Source organism: Hevea brasiliensis, unplaced genomic scaffold (assembly GCF_030052815.1).
Source record: "Hevea brasiliensis isolate MT/VB/25A 57/8 unplaced genomic scaffold, ASM3005281v1 Scaf328, whole genome shotgun sequence".
NCBI lineage: Eukaryota > Viridiplantae > Streptophyta > Magnoliopsida > Malpighiales > Euphorbiaceae > Hevea > Hevea brasiliensis.
Genome location: NW_026614838.1, coordinates 1 through 20,975, shown reverse-complemented (window position 1 = coordinate 20,975; position 20,975 = coordinate 1). Strand labels below are relative to the sequence as shown.

The 20,975-nt window shown below is 29.7% G+C and overlaps 2 protein-coding genes and 1 pseudogene across 2 annotated transcripts; all 3 read right to left on the bottom strand.

The window, feature by feature from the left end:
• Nucleotides 1-7,213: 7,213 nt before the first annotated feature.
• Nucleotides 7,214-8,999, bottom strand: LOC110667893 (protein MODIFYING WALL LIGNIN-1). Its single transcript, XM_021828858.2, has 3 exons — nt 8,656-8,999; nt 8,355-8,560; nt 7,214-7,484 (listed from the first exon to the last, which is right to left on the bottom strand). The coding sequence occupies exons 1-3, from the start codon at nt 8,758-8,760 to the stop codon at nt 7,250-7,252; spliced, it is 546 nt and encodes a 181-aa protein (XP_021684550.2). The 5' UTR covers nt 8,761-8,999; the 3' UTR covers nt 7,214-7,249.
• A 2,949-nt stretch (nt 9,000-11,948) lies between these two features.
• LOC131168713 (uncharacterized) lies at nt 11,949-15,927 on the bottom strand (the record flags this gene model as incomplete). Its single annotated transcript, XM_058142080.1, is given in 5 exon segments — nt 11,949-12,304; nt 13,270-13,412; nt 14,278-14,359; nt 15,275-15,352; nt 15,487-15,927. Coding segments are annotated over 5 exon segments (762 nt in total). The 3' UTR covers nt 11,949-12,094.
• Nucleotides 15,928-17,038: 1,111 nt separating this feature from the next.
• On the bottom strand, nt 17,039-19,785 carry LOC131177095 (conserved oligomeric Golgi complex subunit 6-like; annotated as a pseudogene).
• Between the last annotated feature and the right edge of the window lie 1,190 nt (nt 19,786-20,975).

Below are 20,975 nucleotides of genomic sequence, written 5' to 3'. Positions count from 1 at the left end.
GGTTCTCTGCATCAGCCTAGAGTACGCCATAGGGTCCATAGGACCGTGCCATGAAAGACTGTTTCGACCGTGGTAGTCGCTCTTCTACTTGAGCAGCCTCTAGGCCTCCTACCCCGCCTCCTGGCAGCGCCTCATCTGGCCGACACCTCGTCAGCACATCCGCTCGTGCAGTGGCGCCTCTCCCGCTTCTACGCATTTTCCCAAATTCAGCAGCATTAGCCCATAAAATTCAAAACTGCACATTACACAGCTCTATAGACTCATATTTATACATAACATATGAAGCATAAACTAGAAGCAAAGATGACAATGCAAGACGAATGTGGACCCTATATTTCCGCATGTGACTCCTAGTAGACTCTTCCCAATACTTTAGACAACATTCCTAAGAACTGGAGCCTAAGCTCGATACCACATTTGTCACGACTCCAACCTATGGGCCGGACCTAAGACTAGGACTGGCTAGCCTAAAGCCCCGAGGCCCGTAGTAAGCCTAACTGTTCATTTACCCAATGCTGAGGCCCATTTGGGCCCAATTTCAAGAAAACAAACGGACAGAGTCCAGCCATAAAATGGACTTACCAACGGGGAGTTTTTGACTCACCCGACCTGTAAACACAATAAACAATCCATTGGGGAGCTCACCACCCTCCACATACTCATCAACATAATAATAAATGGGAGCTCACCTCTCTCATCCAATCCATCAAAACAGACTTTAAAATATTAAGTTTATAGGTCCAACATGATAATAATATTACATCAAATTCAAATAATTATTGCTAACACATGCGAAAAATTCTAGGAGTAAATAAAATTACACAAATATCCATAAACAACTCGCAAGTATAAAAGCAGTTAACCTAATAAAATATCCTCCCGCGTCTGTAAAATTTTTGAACAGAGTGAGCGTCGACTCGTAGAGTAAAATATCAATTTTAACCATAATCTCTATAACTATCTCAGAATTAATGCACTCGTAGAGTGAAATGTAACATCAACATCATATTCACATCATAGCATCAAAAGGTAATTTGGAGCACTCACACACTCGTAGTATCAATCATAACATATGGAGCCGATCCCCATACGCCTCTCTTAAATCCAACTCGTGCCTGAATTACTCAAGCTCTGACTTCCACTTAATAACCAAATCGAGGGTCCCAAATGAATTACTCAAGCCGTGGATCGCCTGGCCCTATCCATAGTCCACACCACATCACACGCACACTGCTCCAAATTACCACAACAACATTCATGGCACATTAACAGTTATGAATGCAACATAATTCGTGCCTAGAGTTTAACTACATAAATATATGCATATAAGTGATGCATGGGCATGCTGAACATATAATAATATCGTAAATTACAATTAAAATTAATATTTTACTCACAAACTTGACGACAAATTACTGTGGCGGCTGGGCGAAGGAAGAAGGTCATCTGGCTCACGACAATTACATTACATCTATTTAATAAATTTGACTCAATACAAACAAAGAAAAAGATCAAGTACGTCCTAAGTCGTGCCGAAAATCCGGCAGAGTCTCCCCTATACCTAGAACCTACCCAACCTGCAAAATGACTCAAAACACACTTCTATATTCAAAATCCATATATCCACAGCTCAATCATATCACACACTTTCTCCCGCCCATCAAATCAATCATCCATCACAATACGAAAATTTCAATTTAGTCCTTATTATTGATCATTTTACAAAAACGCCCAAACAAGCTCTAAAATTATAAAACTTTGCCCCATGTCCTTAGCAATATTACTAAGCTATTGCAAAAAGAATCGTAATTTTCTAAGCTACCACGAATATTTTATGGATTTTTAATCCTATTTAAGCACTAGAAAATTACGAAAAATAAGGTTCGGTTTACCTTTGCCGATTCCGACTTCGAACGCTCGACGTCTCAAAATGGGGCTAGCCAAAACCTCGGTCCACCCGAGACTTTTCCAGAACGTCCGTTCGCCCAAATTTGCATCTTGGCCAATCGCCGAATTTCCGCGAATCGAGGATACCTACACGAAGCCCATAACACGGGGTTAGTACATAAATTTTTAGAATTTTCTAAGCTCATTAAATGCTCGGAAAAACACCGCGGTTCCGTGGGACCCACCAAAACGGTGTCGGAAAAATTCAAAATTTATGTCGCTGCGGCTCTCGACGAATGGAGCGTGCTGGTGGCCTCGCTTTTCTTGTGGGATTCACTGCTGAGAAAACTAGCACAAAAATAGAAATGGGCTAAAATCTACCCTATCAAAAATAGAACAATCCGCACGATGGATTTCTGCGTTCTTGGTGTCTATGGAAAGCTCGCCGAGTAGATGATTTTGGACATAAGACCCGGCCCAATTGGTGGCGGATCGGCCGGATTTGGCCGGAAGCTAACGCTGCGCGCGAGGAAGGAGATCGCGCGCTCGCCGCTCGGGCGATCGCTGGCCGGGATACCGGGAGGCTACGGCGAGGGGAGGACGCAGGGGAGGCGGCTGGCCGGCGGCAGGGGAGGGGAGGAGAGAGAAATGAGAGAGAAAAGGGAGACAGCCATCGCGCGCGGGAGAAGAAAAAGGAAGAAGGAAAAGGGCCGGTCTGATTCGACCGGTCCGATCCGGTCCGGTTCGATTCGGCCGGTTCGATTCAGGATACAAAATTTTGAATTTTTACTCTGCCTCGGGACCGAAAACGAGGTCCAAAAATTCAGAAAAAATTTCATAAAACTCAGAAAAATACGTAGACTCCAAATATATTTTTAGTTTTGCCACGTGGTCTTTAAATTAATTTTTTTAAAAATCATCAAAGTTTATATTTTCGGAAAATAGAACCCGATTTTTAAAATCCGAAAAATCTCAAAAAAAATTCCAAAAATTTAATAAAATTAAAATACTAAAAATGCTCATAAAATTAAAAATTTTGGGGTGTTACAATTTATTAAGTAAAATTATGTGTTATAAATTTTTATTCACTGAAAAACTATTAGACAAATTTAATTTGTCTCCATTTAAAACATTCATTGCTTAGGTTACAACAATTTCAAACTTCAATTTTCATAAACTAGAACTATGGGAGTTTAGAATTGTTGGTCAAATACCAATTTCATGTTTAGAATAACATTATTCTTTAGAAATTCTACATAGCATTAGAAAAGGTAAAAAAAAAAAAAAATGTCATAATGCAGAAATTCAAATAAGAGTTAACATACCTATTAAGTTGACATACATGTTGACATGAGAACTGTTTGAAAATTTGCTAACAATCATCTTTAGCAAGTTCATATAAAGATAAATCATTTAAGCACCTCTTGAGTTTCCCCTTGTCTTAAACCCACTAAAATGATCTTCATTTATCACTAATAAATATAAACTTTTGGCAGTCCAAGATGCATAAATATAATTGATTCAATCAAAACATAGAAAAATAGGTAAAAAAAGTTCAACAACAAATAGAAAAACAAAAGGACTAAAAAGAGATAAGATATAAAAAGAAAAGAAAATTGAGATTAAATCGATTAATAAATTATCGCTCCTTTTTCATATTAAATTCAGCTATTATTGTCGCTTATTTGCTTATCTTTTAACTTGCCAATATAATATACATATTTTCTATTATGTATTATTTCTAAATTTTAAATTTATTTTTTTCTCTAATGATATATTATACATAAAGTAATTTATAATAAAATTTAGAGAAAAACTAGAGAAAAATAATCTAATAAAGAAAAAATTCCATAAACATAATTTGAAGAAAAAGTGTAAAGTAAACATAATTTAAAAAAAGTGTAAAATCCAAATAAAATAAAAATTAATTAAGAAATAGGAGTTATAAATAATAAATAAATCAATTTAAATTAAAATTCATTTATTTCTCTTAATTAAAGATTATCAAATAGAAGTGAGAAAATTACTTTTTTTTTTGTGAAAATTGAAAATATATTTAAAACTCATAGAAAATGCCAAAAAGAGAAAAATGTTATTGTCCTTTGCTTTTATATAATTATATAAATTTAAAACGCTTAAAATTTTAATGCAATTAGATTTTTAAAATTTATAAAAATTTTAAGAAAACAAATTTTAGTACAATCAAATTATTATTTAGTTTCTTTATTCTAGTAAAATTAATTAGTTAATCTTTATATTTTAAAAAATATATTCCTTGATAAAAATAGAAATTTTGTTTTATGAATATTAAATTTAAATTTATATTTTTTAATCGTTTGAGTATTTTTATGTAATTCAGGAAATTTGTTGTATGAATATTAAATTTGAATTTATATTTTTTTAATTGTTCAAGTATTTTCATGTAATTGAGAAATCATTTTGTGTTTTCTATATTGGGAAACAATACTTTATTAAGTATTACTTGATCTACATCTCAAAGCAATCAAGAAGAAAATTGATCCTAACAAAGAAAACATAAAAATGATACTTAGAGAATTAAATAAAATTATACTTGAATAATTTTAAAAAAATGTAAATTTAGATAAAGTCTTCACAAAACAAAATTTTTATTTTTCATATAAGAATATATTTTTCAAAATATAAGGATTAAATCATTAGTTATATCAAAGTAGAGAGACTAAATAATAGTATTTTTTAAAATATAGAAAATAACTAATTAGTTTAACTAAAATAGAATGACTAAATAACAGTTTACCTAGTATTGACTAATAGAAATTTGAAGAAAAGAATAAATACTTTAACATAAGTAAAATATAGGGATTAAATAGTTAATTTCATTAAAATATAGAAGTTAAATAGTAATTTTTCTAACATTTTATCTAAATTTTTTAAAATTATGAAAGAATGTTGTAATTTTATCTAATTTTTTTAATCAATTCTTTTATTTTTTTTAAATTAAATTTTACTATTATTACTAATTATTTTTAAATTTCATTTTAATATCTATGATGCATTAAAGTCTTAACTATTTGGTCAAATTGAGTGGTTTTGGTCAAACACACTCTCTTTTCATTACTATTAATTCTCATTATTATTTGATCTTCCATGAGCATCAAAATGAAGAGTTAGTTATTGTCGAGTTAGTTATTGTCGTAAAATTGGATATAGACAAGTCGGAAATTAGGGTTCCAAATTCGATAGGTCAAAATTAAAAAAAAAAGATTTTTAAAAAATTTAATCAATTATGTCAAGATTTAAATGTTCATATTAAATTTACAAAATGCGGAAATGTTTAAATTATTTTATGATTAGGCCTTTAAAAAATAAATTAATCTTATTATAAACTTTTATCACTTTGTTTATTTTTTTAATTTATTATTAATAAAAAATGAAAGTACTTTAATATTTTTTTAAGATAAATTATTATTTTATTTATATTATAAACACTTTTGTCCAAATTTTATTATTATTATTATCATTATCATTTTCATCTCTCATATTGCCCATTTTACATCTTTAATAAAAAAAGAAATCAAATGATAAAAAAGTGAAGGGATGAAAGTGTATATGAGTTCAAAATTAATATGAAAAGATCTGTTTGATTTAATTAACAATGATAGTAAATTAATTTAAAAAAAAAACAATAATAGTAAATTAAAAACGAACAGTTTTAGTTTAATCAGAGAATTTAATCTTCAAAAAGATTTTAAAAGTAAAAAATTTGTAAGATAATATTGATATATTATATTGAAAATCAATAACAATTTTTATTAAAAATTATAAAATTTAGAGATTTTATATTAATAAAAAAATTAATTAATTAATTATTTGATTAGATATCATTTTTCTATGTTTCTTTACATGATTTTTAAAATGGGGAGAACAAAGTCCTCGAGCAAACAGGAGTCGGGCAGAATATTACATCGCTTTGCGTGTGCGAAATCACTTAGCCATGTAAACACCGTGTGCTTCGGGTGCTTTTGTTAAGAAGATACACGGCCGTAGCCTTATGACATGTCACCTGCCGTGTGACGTCGCAAGCTTTGGGCCACTTTTGTTCGGAGGAGTACATGACCGTAGCCGCGTAAGTGGATGGGCGTATTGATATCCTTCGGGATGAAGGTAGCAATCCAGAGAAAGTACACAACCATGTGGGCGTTGGACCTCTGTTTTTCTGGTGATTTTAAATATCCTATTTAAAATTATTATAATTAAAATAAGATAAATTAAAATTAAAGTTAAATTTTAAATATTTTTAATAAATATTTATGAAATAATTTTTTTTCAATAACATTTCAAACAACAAATGATACATATTTATTGAAAACAATTTTTTTTTTTCCAAACTAAAATGGAAATTATGAAATTTAATTAAATTTGGCAAAATGTGAAATTCATTTTAATTAAATAGGTTGGCATTCAGCTTTCTACCAAAGTTGCCTAAATTAGGGGTGTCCAAAAGGTAGATTCGGTTTCGAACCGAACAGAACCGATAAAACTGAAAATCAAAAATAAAAAATTTTAAAAATCGAACCAAACAGATTAATAAGAAAAAATTGAACCGAATCGAACTAATAAATATCAGTTCGGTTTGATTTTAATCAAACCGAAATTTATAAAATTTTATATTTTTAACATTAAATCTAAATAATAAAACATAAAAACAAAAAAAATTAGAAATCAAAACTCAAAAATCTTAAGGGTTGGTTCGGTTTTCTTTGATTTTGATTTGCTTCGATTCGGTTTGATTTTGTTTTCTTTGATTTCCTATATATATTAATAATTTCGGTTCTGTTTCGGTTTTTTTTATTTTTTATGAAAATAATCGAACCGAATCGATTAATCAAAATTATCAAAATTATAAATCAAATCGAATCGATTAAATTTTAAAACCGAACCGATTGAATCGAATTGAATTGATTTGGTTTGATTTTTTAATTTAAATCGAAAACCGCTCTCCCCTAGCCTAAATAACAAGTTGAGTAAGCAAGAAGAAACCTTATTAAATTTTACTATTAATCAATAATAAATCAAAATTATAGCAACAAGCTTTTATTATCATATCAAAAGTTTTAACAAATGCGCAATTTTAACTCTTTATGGTATAGTAGCTCAAACGCTATGAATTAAAGGGATTTGAGCGAGATGCTGGTTCACTGAGCCATCTCAACTTATTGTCTATAGAAATAATCAATTTAAATTTAGGGATTAAATTATTATAAATATTAAAAAATACAAAGACAATCTTGTTTCCCTTTGAAAAAAGATGACTTAAATTATAATTTTATTATATTTTGAAGAATAATTTGTAAATTACCTTATTATTATTATTATTATTATTTTATACAAGTTGTGCATGTATTCTTGCAGTTAGTTCACCTTGTACTTTACTAATAGTGAATAGTGAAGTAGCAAGTGTGGCTGCAATTGAAATCAAGACTAAAAAACCTGACCCAATAAACACTCCATCTTTGACTACATAGCATTTCTGGTCTAACCATCCTTTTCCATAGAGCTGTTTTCTACTCATGCTTGTGCCTGCACTTAATAAAATCACTGCAATCCCAAAGCAGATCCTGCAAAACCCCAAAAAAAAAAAAAAATAATAATAATGTAAAACAGGATTAAAAAATAGATTAAAAGAGACCATATATGCATGTCTCTAGGCGTTGAATTCCAGAATAGATTTAAGAAGTTGAGCATCTACAGGCTGTCCATGTTCTTCTTTACAGGTTCTTCTACCCAAATCATTCCACTTGCCAACCTATTACCAATCAATAGGACCCCACTTTGTTTGTACAAATATTAATTTTTTTTTATTAATTCAACAGTTAAAAAAAAAAAAAGAAAGAGGGTGTTTTTTTAATTTAAAATATATTTTTTTTATAAATTAAATTAAAAATAAATAATTATTTAATAAAATTATTTAAAAATAATTTTTAAATAATTTAAGTATTTAGTTAAAAATAATTTAATTTATTAAAATTATCAAAACATATATATATATAATTAAGCGTTAGTAACTATTAAAATTAAAATAATATTAATATTTTTAAAAATTATTAAGATAATATTATATTTTATTTAATCGAAGTGTAGTTTTAAAATAAATAGATAAGTCATGAAATTATTTTTACTAATGACTTCTGACTTGTTTTAAATAATTTTTTTAATTTATAAATTAAATTAAATATTAATTTATTTATAATTTTCTACTTATATACCCTTTATATTCTTTTTCTATATTTTGAAAAATTACTATCTTATCTCCACCTTTTTAGCTTAGGAATATTTTAAAATATCAATGATCATATTTTCATTGGATTTTATATGAGTTTTATTACAATTAACTATGTATCTAAATGTATAACAGTTGTATTCAATAAATTCCTATAGATTAGAATGTGTATTAACAGAGGAAAGGAGAGATTTGATTGATTACTTACCATGACAAAACCAGAAATGCTGTGGCGATCTTTGGTTTCTTAGCCTTGGAAGAATCTTCATCCTTTCTCAACCAAAAATTGCTGCAAATTACAAAATTTCCTATGATCTGAGCAATGACCAAGCATATTAGTGCTGCAATTCCAAAGCTGAAAGCTTTACTTTCAGGCAAATAACAGAGTTTATTATCCAACTTCATATCCTCCTCCTACAAAAACACCCAACCACAACAACCTACTTACAAAATTTGCATATACCAATTGAACAACAAGAATTGCAGCAGAGAGTTTAATGAGAGAGTACCTTGGCTTTCTGGGACTCTGCAATGATACAAGAAATGAAAGACATAAGGCCAAGAGAAACTACAAAGAAGATGATTAGCAAGAACCCATATTGATGCTTTTCCATTGTTGAGGAAGAAGAAGAAAAGAAGAAGAGGAAAAAATAAAACAAAGCAGCAAGTGGCGAAGGCTTAGAGTTTACTCAAGGAATATAGTGGGAAGATAATGGAGGTTTCATACTTGGCTTGGCTTCCTTGCTGGTTCCTTAGTGGTATTTAAAGCTTTCTTCCAAATTATCATGTCTCTTTCATTTGCTTTGAAGGGGAGATATCATTTCTAACCGTAAGTTAGACGGTTTAAATGGGAGCCTTTTATACAACTAATTTCTTTTCTTTTTTAAATTGTGCTAAGGATATTTTTGAACTAATTATTTAAATTTTTAATTAGGAGTGGGTAAAAATGAATATATTTTTAATAAACTCTCATATTTGACAAAAAAAAAATTTTCTAGTATAAATTTAAAATATTTATATTTATTTATAGACTCAATTAAATAATGAATATATTTTTAATAAACTCTCATATTTGACAAAAAAAAATTTCTAGTATAAATTTAAAATATTTATATTTATTTATAGACTCAATTAAATAAAGAAGTTAAGTATTCTATATTCTAAAACTTGAAAAGTTATTTTTATTGGTCAAATTAAAATAAAAAAATTAATGGCTATATTTTTTGAATTTTTAAAGTATTAAAATAAATTATAAAAATACTTAAATTATGAGTAAAATATATTAAATTTAAATATTATTTTGTCACTGATTTTTTAAATTTAAATATAAAAAAACTTGAATCCGTTGTTGACTCGCTTAATCTAAATTCTATGTCCATCATTAATATGGAGATTAAACTTTATTTTAAATAATTTTAAAAAATATGGCCTCTCACATTAAGATAATGTATTTAAAGTCCTTTCAATATAATACTGATAAAAGGTGAATTATTACCTTTACCAATTGAATAAACATAGTGGATCATTGCCCTACTTTTTCAAGGCTTGAACAGAGAAAGGAACAATTTAAGAAGTGTGCCAATAATATATATATATATATTGATTTACTCAAAGGCTGAATTATTAACATTTATACATCTTAAGAAACTTATTGTTATAGGTATTCTGAACTTATGATTCATATAAATTTATGTGGGATTTGTGAATTTGTTAGGAGGATAATGTTATTGGTGGTTTTAGGTAGAAAGAGATAAGGTGGAATTATTCAAGTGAGGCTGCAAATTGCATGTGATAGATCCATAGGAAGGTAATATATTCCATTTATTAAAGAGGAAAGGTCTAATCAACTTGTAATATTCTGAGGCAGCCATTGACTTCATGAAAAAGCTGATTTTTCTGTATCAGATTCCAATGTAATGAAAACTTAATTAATTTGTGAAAGTTAATTAAGAGGATAAAAGAAAGCTATTATATTATATTATATTATATTATATGATATTAGATCTCTATGAGCCTGTCAAAGCTAATAGCCGCCTTAATCACTGCATCAATAAACAAACATAAAATACAAGTAATGAAGCGAAATGGGTGTTTAATTTATAATGAAAAAAAAAAGTCCAAATATCCCTCAATTTTAGATTAAATAATGAAAGAAAAATAGCATAAAGGTAATGTTTTATATAATATACAAACGATTTATATTATTAAAAAACATATATTTTAATTATAACAATCGTAACTCAATGGCTAGTAAATTATTTATAGTACTAATTAATTTTTTCTTAATTTTTTAATTATTTTATATATATATATGTCAAATTTTTTTATTAATTTGATTTATAAATATATTTTTATATTTAAATTTTTGTAATTATTTTGATTAATAATTTTTATTAGTACTTTGTTTTTTATATTATTTGTAGTGCTAATTTTTTATTAATAAATTATTATTTTAATGCTAATTTTTTATTAATAAATTATTTTTTTTAAAATAAATTTTCATGAGAATTTTATTTATTATTTAAAAATTTAATTTTTTTATTTTTTTAAATTAGTAGCCGACTATTGATTGCTAAATTGATTGCAAATAACAATCGACCTATAAAACTGTTACAAAATTGCCAAGTTAAGGATACTGATTTTTTTATAACCGATTATGTATTTAATTTTGATTAATCAAATTTTTATTTAAATTGATTATTTTAGCAATCGATTCAGTTTTTTTATTGCTAATGGCAATTAATTTATTAGTTAGTTGCTAATCAATTAGCAACAAGTTTCATTGTAACCAACGGAATCGGTTGTTAAATCGATTAGTAATTAATTTTAATAAATTAAAAATTAATTTGATCGGCTGCTAATTTTTTTTTAAGTGAAAATATAAGAAAAATTATTATTATTTTAATTTTTTAATAAAATATTTTGTATCTAATTTTGATTAAATTTAATTAATTATATAAAATTAGATTTAATCTAACAAAGTGAAAGGCAAGTTTTATAAGACTGTAACAAGATGAATAACACGAACACTCATATTAAGATAGATATCTAATAATATAATAAATAATCACATTTGCCATAGAATGAATGTAGCATATATCAAAGATAACATAAGAGAGGATCATTTAAAATAATTTTATCATATATATAATGAAAATAATCAAATATTTCGATACAAAAATATGTTAAGGTGAAGAAAGTGAGAAAGGAAAAGGATAAACTTAAAATGACGTAGAGGAGATGGAGAAAGGGAAGGTCATTTAAATTTTCAAAGTAATGGTTAAATTCATAAATCTACAAATTTTAGTTAAATTAATAATTTACCAAAAGTTGTGAATATATATAGATACATAAGATTTTTTTTTTTTTTTTTGGGTGGTGAGGCAAATATATAAGAGGTTAATACGTTATGTAGAGGTAACTTACAAATGTGAATAGGGCAACCATTTAATAGAGACCTCTACAGCACCACCACATTGATCAAATTTATCTTAATTTTTAAATAATCTTGAAATCCTTTTCAAGGAAGTTGAATCTTAAATAATAAGGATAGATACTTTGCTGCAAATCTTTTATAGGATCAGTTTTTAAAAAACATAGTTATATTAGCCCTAAATCAATACTAAACCATCAAAATTTGGTAGCTTCAACCCTATAAACCACTCATGGATCTCTCAAATTGAGATAAATATTCACCATAATAATAATAATAGTCAAACAAAAAGGAAAATAAAGACCATGAGAATGGATTGTTAGCTATCGGCTACCAGCTACCATCTATCAGCTGCCAACAACAGTTGAATAAAGTAAGCCACTCGTAACATTTCAAGCACATACACTTTATAACAAATAGTCTACCATACAAACATATTTGTAAGATCATTTTCAATTTGCCACAACTATATTCTAAAGCTATGTGTTATCAGTGGTGGAAAAGAAAAACATATATCATTTGGAGTCATTGAGCTTAGATAGTAAGTAGAGGCAACCAGAGCAAAGTAGAACAGAAGCTGAGAAGCAAAGTAAATCCATGGGAGAGTGCATAACTGCTGTCTTACTTTTTTCAAAGAAACCAATCAGAAGAAGCATGACAATGACATGTCCCAGCTTGGTTTTCAGCTCATTCACAGTTTTTACTTCTAACCATTTCGGTCGTTCCTGCATATGGAAAGAATTAGATAAAGGATAAGAGAAAAGGCCTAGTAGCAAAAGATTCAAAATTTTATAAGTATTTTTGCAATATGTCCTGATTTTAATATATAGATGCAATTGTGTCCAAACAGTCAAAATTGATCAAAATTAAATTAAAAAAAATAGAATTTGAACCTTTTTATTCTAATTTTAACCTCTAACAATGTGCCTCTGTTTGTGCATAACACATCTCTAACAACTCTGCAGCGTTTTGGTCCCATTCTTCTGCTGCAATTTTTTAACCTAATCATTTTTTTTTTAAGAAATGCATTTCCTCGTCAGACACACGTCTCCATCTTTCAAAATTTTCAGACACAGGCTTAAAATGGGTCAAGGCCGTGTCCTGCCATTTTCGTCCCGGAAAAGTTTCCGACATGGGAAAACGCCAGCAACTGGCATTTCCATGCTTCACAGCCGTTTGGAAACAATTACAACTAAGTTTTAAAATCAAGACAAACTTGTCAAAGTTAAAAGTATAAAACAAAATTGCAAAAAAACATAAAGGTAGATGTTCACAAAGATTAAAAATACTCAGGATCACAGTAACAAATGGAAGCAACTTAAACCGAAGACTCAAGTAAAATCATTCCCATATGGCATCATTAGAGCTGAATTCAAGATAACTATGCAGTAAGAAAGCGTTTATAAAATCGTTAAAAGTTGTCTGAAAAAAAAAAGACCAATATTTTTCCTTTAGGGCATAATAAGTTTATGGTCTTTCTCTTCCCCTTCTCCGCATGGCACAACTCTTTAATTAAGGTGATTTTCATAAATCCCCTTTCAGGTAATGGGATATCTTCATACATTTCACAATAATGCTAAGTATGGATTACTACCTGTCAACAAAAAGCTGCAAATTCTACAACCCAGTAGATGCACTAGATTATAGAATTTGCTGAAGCATGAAAATTGCTCAAAATCTAGAGAAATACCTTCAAGGTGAATAATCCAAATAAACTTGATCTATGAGGCACGCTTTGCCCTGACAATGACTTTGCAATGTCAAGATTGCTAACAAAAAGCTCATAAAGACCCATTCCAAAAACCAGCATCACTGTTCCTAAAAGATAGACATCTGAAAGTGCAACAAAATGATAAATCAGTCACTTGATTACGAAAATTTGGTAGGAAGTGAAGTGACATATATTTAATTTACATGCAAAAACGAAAGAACATGATGAAACTTAAAACTTCCAAGGTTTGCAGCAGAACCTTCTGTGGAAAACCAATGGTACAAATCACAGTGTCCAGTCCACACCATAGAAATGCTCTTGGCTAAAATGGAATTGTATCTATTGCATTATGAATACAAGGCACATTACTAATCTGATGCAGAAGTTTCAGCTTAAGGAAATATTTGACAATTGATATTAGTTATTTACTGCCAGTAGCCATAAATAGTTTATACTACTGAACCCGAAAGAAAGGAAGTTTGAGCGAGGCAAAGAATTCAGTGCAGATGTATAACAAAACACAGGCATAGCTAAACATTTCAAAGAAGATAGGGAAAGGGGTAAGCAGACAGGCAGTATGATCATTGATGTAAAATTCCACACAATTTAATTGTAAATGAGAAGGGATTAGCAATTTATTATAAAATTAACCAGCTAGGTCATGGATGAGTTCAACAAAGCTTATCTAAGACAATATCCATTTGTGCAATATATTTGCAGATGACATATTGTTAATAGATGAAATCGGTTTGGAATTAACGGAAAGTTAAGAGTTTTGGAGGAACGCCAGGGTTTAATTTAAGTAGAACTATAACAGAGCATATAAATTGCAAATTTAGCAATGGATGTGGAAGGATCAAAGTGGAGTTAGCTTAGATGGGTGCAGATGTCCAACAAGGAAATGAGCAAATTACAGTCTTAAGTTCAATCAAACCAGCAATGAGAACTATAGAAACAACAACACTAACAAAATTGATAAACGCTCACCTATGGCCTCTACAAGCAATATAATCACTTTGCCATGATTCACAAAGTATTCCATGAAAGATGACACGACATAAGTGCATCCCTGCATATCAAAGCAATTAATGTTATACCAATGAACTATAATGTTTTTAGCAAGGGTGAGGTATGGCACTATTCAACTGTAAAGAATTTGGACTCTTCTAAAATGGAGTTCCGCATTCAACTGTAACTTCTTTTCTGAATGGACAGGTGCAAACCAATTTTAAAAAATTTCCCAAGTTAATCAAGTTGAAGTAGTTCTTCAGATTTTCTCTTAGCAAAAGAAGCATCTCCCAAGTGGGAAAATCAAAACTAGATTAATTCTCATTTGGAGTCAAATGGAATGGGTTAAAGCTCCAAGAACTACCTTTCCACTCTCTCTCTCTCTCTCTCTCATTTTCTTTTCTTTTTAATTATTTGTCCATTTCTATGACAAAGACCAAACGCCTATTTAGCATTGCTTTTAAAGGGCCAAAACTACTTTTCTGAGTAGAAACACCCTTTTAGGGCCCTTTTAACATTACGTTAAAACTGCTATTAAGAAAATCATTTTTTTTAATATACTATTTAGAAAGTATTAAAAAATTAATTTAAAATTAAATTTACTAAATTGTAGTCATCAAAATAGCTTTTCTGTTTTTTTTTTCAACATCATTTAAAATCATGTTTTTAAACTCAATGACAAATAGGCACTTAAATGCTATTGAAAAAAAAAAGGTTTTGAAAAAGCTAGTATTCTCATGGCTAAAACTTATTAAATTTAAATTTAAATTATTTTTTGATACTTTCTTACTAGTATATTTAAAAAGTGATTTTTTTTTTTCATCAACAATTTTAAAGAAATGCCAAACAAGCCCTGAGTTTTCTTTTTTGGTCCAAAAAAAATTTTAACAAAGGCAGGGCCTAGCTCTGTCTCTACAACAAGGATTATATAAAATTCAACCACAAACAAATGAATTCAGAGTTGGAGGAAGTGTACCTTCACAAAACACAGAAATGATCCAATCAAGGAACCAAAAACCCCAAGAATCGCCAAGAAGCGGCATCCATAAATAATCTACATCATTTAGGAAAAGAATTGGGGAAAGCAATATAAGTCAGGATTATTATGGTTGCATTTATGAAATTTATCCACAAGAATCCTTCTTAAGATTGAATAGAGAATCATAAGTGTATAAAACATTATATCACCTTCTCTATGTTCTCCTCCACAGCCAGCAAATTGTGTATCTTTGATGAGAACACAGGAGATGAAGAAGAAGAAGAAGTCTGTGTACCTTGTGGTGCTAAAGGAGAATCAGCTCTAGAACATTTGGTGATGGTCAATGGAAATCTAACACCAAAAGGACGATATCCAGAAACCCTTTTGGAAATTGGAGATAAATGGGTGGTTTTGATAAAGAAAGGAGAGGTTTTGATGAGAGTAGTGGAGAAATTCATGTGGATGAAAATGGAGAGGTTTTGGCATGAATGAATGTTGCAGAATCCCTAAGCAAGTACTGTATTAGATTTTATTACTTGCTGTTGAATGATTAAGCTCTGTCTACTGTATTATTCTTTGTTTCTGGAAAAGCCAGAAAATGAAGAGAAGACCGAGGAGGCAGAGGAATAAATAAATAAATAAATAAATAAATAAATATATATATATATATGTATATGCAAAGTTATTAATTGAGAGATGGAAGTGGGACTTTGTACAAAAATTTGATAAAATTCAATCAGTCCATCAGTTACAAACGTTAAATTATGCTACTGTATTAAAAATAATATAATAAACAACATAAAACAATTTTAATTACTGATATTTCTTCTGTTACACTTATTATAAACAGGTTTCAAAGTAGATATATTTAATTATTTTGGTAAAAAATTGTAAATAATTAATGAATCATTATTATTTTTATCCTAAATTATTTATATATATATATATAATATGTATAATTAAAAAATATGAATCTTTTATATATATAAATGCGAATTGTATCTCTAAGAACTAAAGTTTACACATAAAAATTAAAAAAAAAACTCTAATTGTTTTATCATTTATTAATTAATTAAGAGGAAAATTTTGTAAAAATTGCATATAAAAAATAAAGTCACTAGCATGCATAACGCGCAACCCACATTAGTGAAAAAAATTAGTTAAAAAATAAATTATTATAACAAATATTTTATTTAAATTATTAATTAAAATATATAAAATTAAATAAATTCTAAATATTATTTTATTAATAATAACTGAATTTTAAATGAATTAAAGTAATTTAATATAAAATTTAATTAAATTTGAAATAATTTAAATATTAAAAATAGAATTTGTAGCGAGAAGAACGCAGAATTACAATTCCCTTTTGACATTATGATTTAAACAATTTTTTTTTTTTTAAAAAGGTTACTTAATTGTTTTAAAAAATTTTATTATTAAAATTATTAAATTTTACTTAAAATCAATTTCAATAACACCTCATTAATATATATTTAAAATAACTTTTTTAAGGAATAAAGCTCATTTTTACTGCTGAACTTTTTATCTATATTCAATTTTGTATATTTTCAAGTTTCTGATTCAATATACCCAAACCTTTAGACGTAAACTCAAATTGGCTCCTCCCTGTGAAAGTAGTGCATTTTTTTAAAAATTATTTTTTAATATTAAAAATCAAAAAATTAGGAAAAAAACTTAAAAATAAACAAAATTGGACATAAAAAAAAAATTAGGACAAAAAGGAGCTTTCATTCGCAATACCAAACAGGAACATCCATTTAATAACAAGAGAAATTGCACACAACAATTTTATAGAGTTGTCATTATACATATCAATAATTGACCAAAACATCTTCCATTACATTTAGAATTCTTCTATTACCTACAAATGGCTATCAAAAAAATATCAAATGGAAATGACTTTCTTCTTATCTGTTAAACCCAAAAAGATTTTTAAAAAAATAATAATAAATTGAATCTATAGATGATCAATTATTCATATTCCTAAAATGGTCCTTATCTGATCTGGAGGATGCCTTGCCAATGATTTGGGTTCTGAGTAATCATTCTTGGGATCCAGTATTACTTTGTAAATAAGCTCATAAGCTTCAGCAAGGGACTTCGCCACTTGAATAGAAGCTTCAGAACGCAACTTTGGAACCTGTATCTGCTCAAATTCAGGAAGGGAACTCTCGCTTCCTAAAATAAGTCCGAAGAAACTCCTCAAAGACTCGGAAAGAGAAGCTGAGAAGTGTCTTCATTCTCTGCCAGTGGAGTACCAACTGCTTCATTGCCAAGTGAATTACGAAAGTGAGACATCATATCCGACAAGCCACATCTTCTTAGAATAGCATCCACTTCTTTAGCAACAAGAGCATGCATGTGATTTTCTATTATTGCTCCAAGTTTCTTTACATATTCAGCTGCAACCTCATGCCCAGATAGCGGTTGCTGGATGGCACACAAGCAGTTGATGAGGAATATCTTGGAAGGTGTTTCACTATTCTGCATGGATCAACAAATTAACTAAGCAAAAGCTACTTTGAAGACTTCATAAGAGCATATAAAATTATAAACTTCATCACATTATTTTGAGATAACTCATCCCAAACGAAAGCAAAACAATAAGATCTTGACGTTTCAGTCTCTCCTATAATAATCAAAGAAGGATTACATATACATGTAACAATCAAAAAGATGGATAGAAGGTGATGTCTCTATCTCACGGAAAGCAGAATATGTTACTTCTATGCCTCAGTTATTACTGGCAATATCTTGAAAGATACAAATCATTAATCCATGACATGATATCATGGATGGCTTCTGACAGCCTAATTGTATAATGAGATGCATTATATAAGGTTCAGGATTTAAGAAGAGCACGCCAATATTAGGGACCAAAGGGGAGATATCATCATAAAGACCATGGTCCAGAGAGTCTCAGTGCAAAATCCAATCATCCTTGATCACAAATTATTAGGACCATGTGTTCACCAAATAATGCCACTTATGAGGCAGAAGTATTCTAAAGCTTGAAAGTTCTTTAAAGTATGCAAGAATCTCTTTTAGAATTGGATAAAGTAATGTCTAACACAATAGCTGATTTCAGTGGTACTAGATCCAAGTCTGACGGAGCATGGCAGCAGCAAGTTTGTAAAAGGCATTTCAAAGCTGGTTCTAATGCACAAGCATTTATTGGGCACATGTGACACGTCCAATTACAACTTACAAGAAACTGCGCTAGGAACTTGACTAGCTTCAGCAGTTAATGCCGAGCTTAGTTTTGTGCTCTTTAAGCAGGAAAATTGCTGGAGTTAATTTTTAAGAAGCAGGGGCATTTTTGTAATTTGAGTTTTTGCCAGAACAGGTTAGTTGAATGTCTCAAGGGCTTAATTTCGAGTTTTTATTTTGATTTGAGTCCTTCACGATTTAGGAAAAGATCAATCCTTTTAGTTTTCCATGAAATTCAATGCCGCGGCATCACACTCAGAAAACCATTAGGTTAGAATAGCCCATCAACCACTTAATGCCTCACAAAAAAAAAAAAAAAAAAATCATAGATACACATCAACATATCTGATAAGACAAGAACTAATTCCCCCCATGATTGGCAAGGATGTTTGAATAATGAAAAAGAAAATAGGAAAAGTATAACCTGAGAGGATGGGGCAGAGCTGCTATTTGACAAAAGTGCATCAACTGATGATTTATTAATTTGGACAGAGTCTGAACTCATTCTTCTTCTTGTCAAGTGGCCAACACCCTTGGACTTGTGTGCCTCTGCAGCTTTCTCACACATCTGCAGTGATTAGAAGCAAAACACAAAACTCAAGTTATATTATTATAATATTAAATTACTCCCCAAGAAATCACCCTGGTGGTGGTCATGAGACATACACTAGAAGAACTCAAGCTCAAATTGCTGCAGGGGGTAGGGCTGGTTCATATTTTATAGATAGAGTGGGAGACCCATGTAGCATATCTAAAAAAAATAAAACCTTGAATTAAAGTAGTTGTGTCAATATGGAGCATTTAACAGCAGGTCTGAAAACATGAATCAGTTTCAAAAGAATGACCCAAATGAATACAAAAACGGCTCAGAATGTCAACTAATCAGTACTTTACGTAGAATAGATGGCAGGTATTCTTTTTCAACTGCAACAAGCATATTTAGGTCAACAGTAAATTATAACATTCTAATATAAGCTAAAAGATCCAAATTTTATGTTACAAAACTATGATGCATCAAGTATGTTACAAAACCTGAGCCAATAACAAACCTGAATGATAGGATCAAGTATAGCAGATATCACAGGATCAAAATCAGGCTTTTTCTCTGAAGCAGGAACCATCATGCTGTCATGAGTCTCAATTATTTCAAGTAGAACAGAGACTCCTTCCCGCACTGCTTCCAGGTGGGAAAGATCAACAGCGACAAGGGAGGATAGCGTAACAGCTTCTCCCCCGACTTTTGAGAATGTCAAAAAATGTTTTCTGTGCAGCATCCTTGAGCATCAAAGTGTCCACAGGCGCTGTATCTCTCCCAAGCAAATCTGATATCTACAGCACAATCATCAAAACGGTGAAAACATGTCAACTGAAAGAAAGAAAAAGAAAAAGAAGATACTAACACCAGCAAACTTCAACTGGATTTTTATCTGAGTTCTTGAACTCAATTTACTTGCAAATTAAGTTCTTAAATGGACTAACGATATCTAATCAAGTGCATCTATAAGGTCTCTTTCACTGGAACATAGATGTGAGCCATCACATGCTCACATTTAATAGATAAAATGCTGCATTAAAAAAAAAGAAGCCTGAGCAAGATCACATGAATTATGAGTGATTGTTTTTAAAAGAACATATTCCTTCAAGTCTCCTTTTCTCTTATCTCTCACTGTTACCATAATACTCTTTCCACTTCAAAAATTCTAACCAGCCACACCAGCAAGAGAAACCAGACAAATGCACTGTATCAGAAGTCAGTTGTTTGTGGCAAAGCAATTGATTGCAAAAATTAAAGTTTTTAAGCACTCAAGAAATCAAGTTAAGTCATCACTGCGTTTAAAATATAGTCTGCTTTATTTTATAAGAGAGAGAGAGAGTATATATATATATATATATATATATATATATCTATATATATATATATATATATATATATATATAAAGTAAAGTGTAAAACAAAGATGGGGTAGTTTAACTCACAGTGAAGCAAATCCTGAGCAGTGTATTACCTAGTTTGTATGCAATTATAAGACTAGCTGTGACGCAAAACTTGTTCAACTCGGGAACTTTAAAAGGTCAAAACTTCTTCAAAATTCTAATCCAATCATGAAACAGCTAAGTCTGATTGTGTTCTTTTCCGTACTCACTCCAAATTCTGGGCAATCGATTTATAGAGGATCTGAAAGAGCATCCATCATACATCTGGATCAAGTAACACAGAACAAGTTCTTTCAGATGCTGAAGGCCCATATACATGAAGTAAATAAAATATTGCTGATAAACAGTGAGGAAAAAAAATAATACCTAAGATTATAAAGAAAAAACTACATAAAAATAACAACAAACAGAATAATAATTAGGCTATGATCTCAATCCATTGGGGTCAGCCATGGTATGTGATCCAAACAAAAACCAACTTAAACGCTTCAAATCAAACCTGATAAAATCCATCCAGTACGTCACCCAC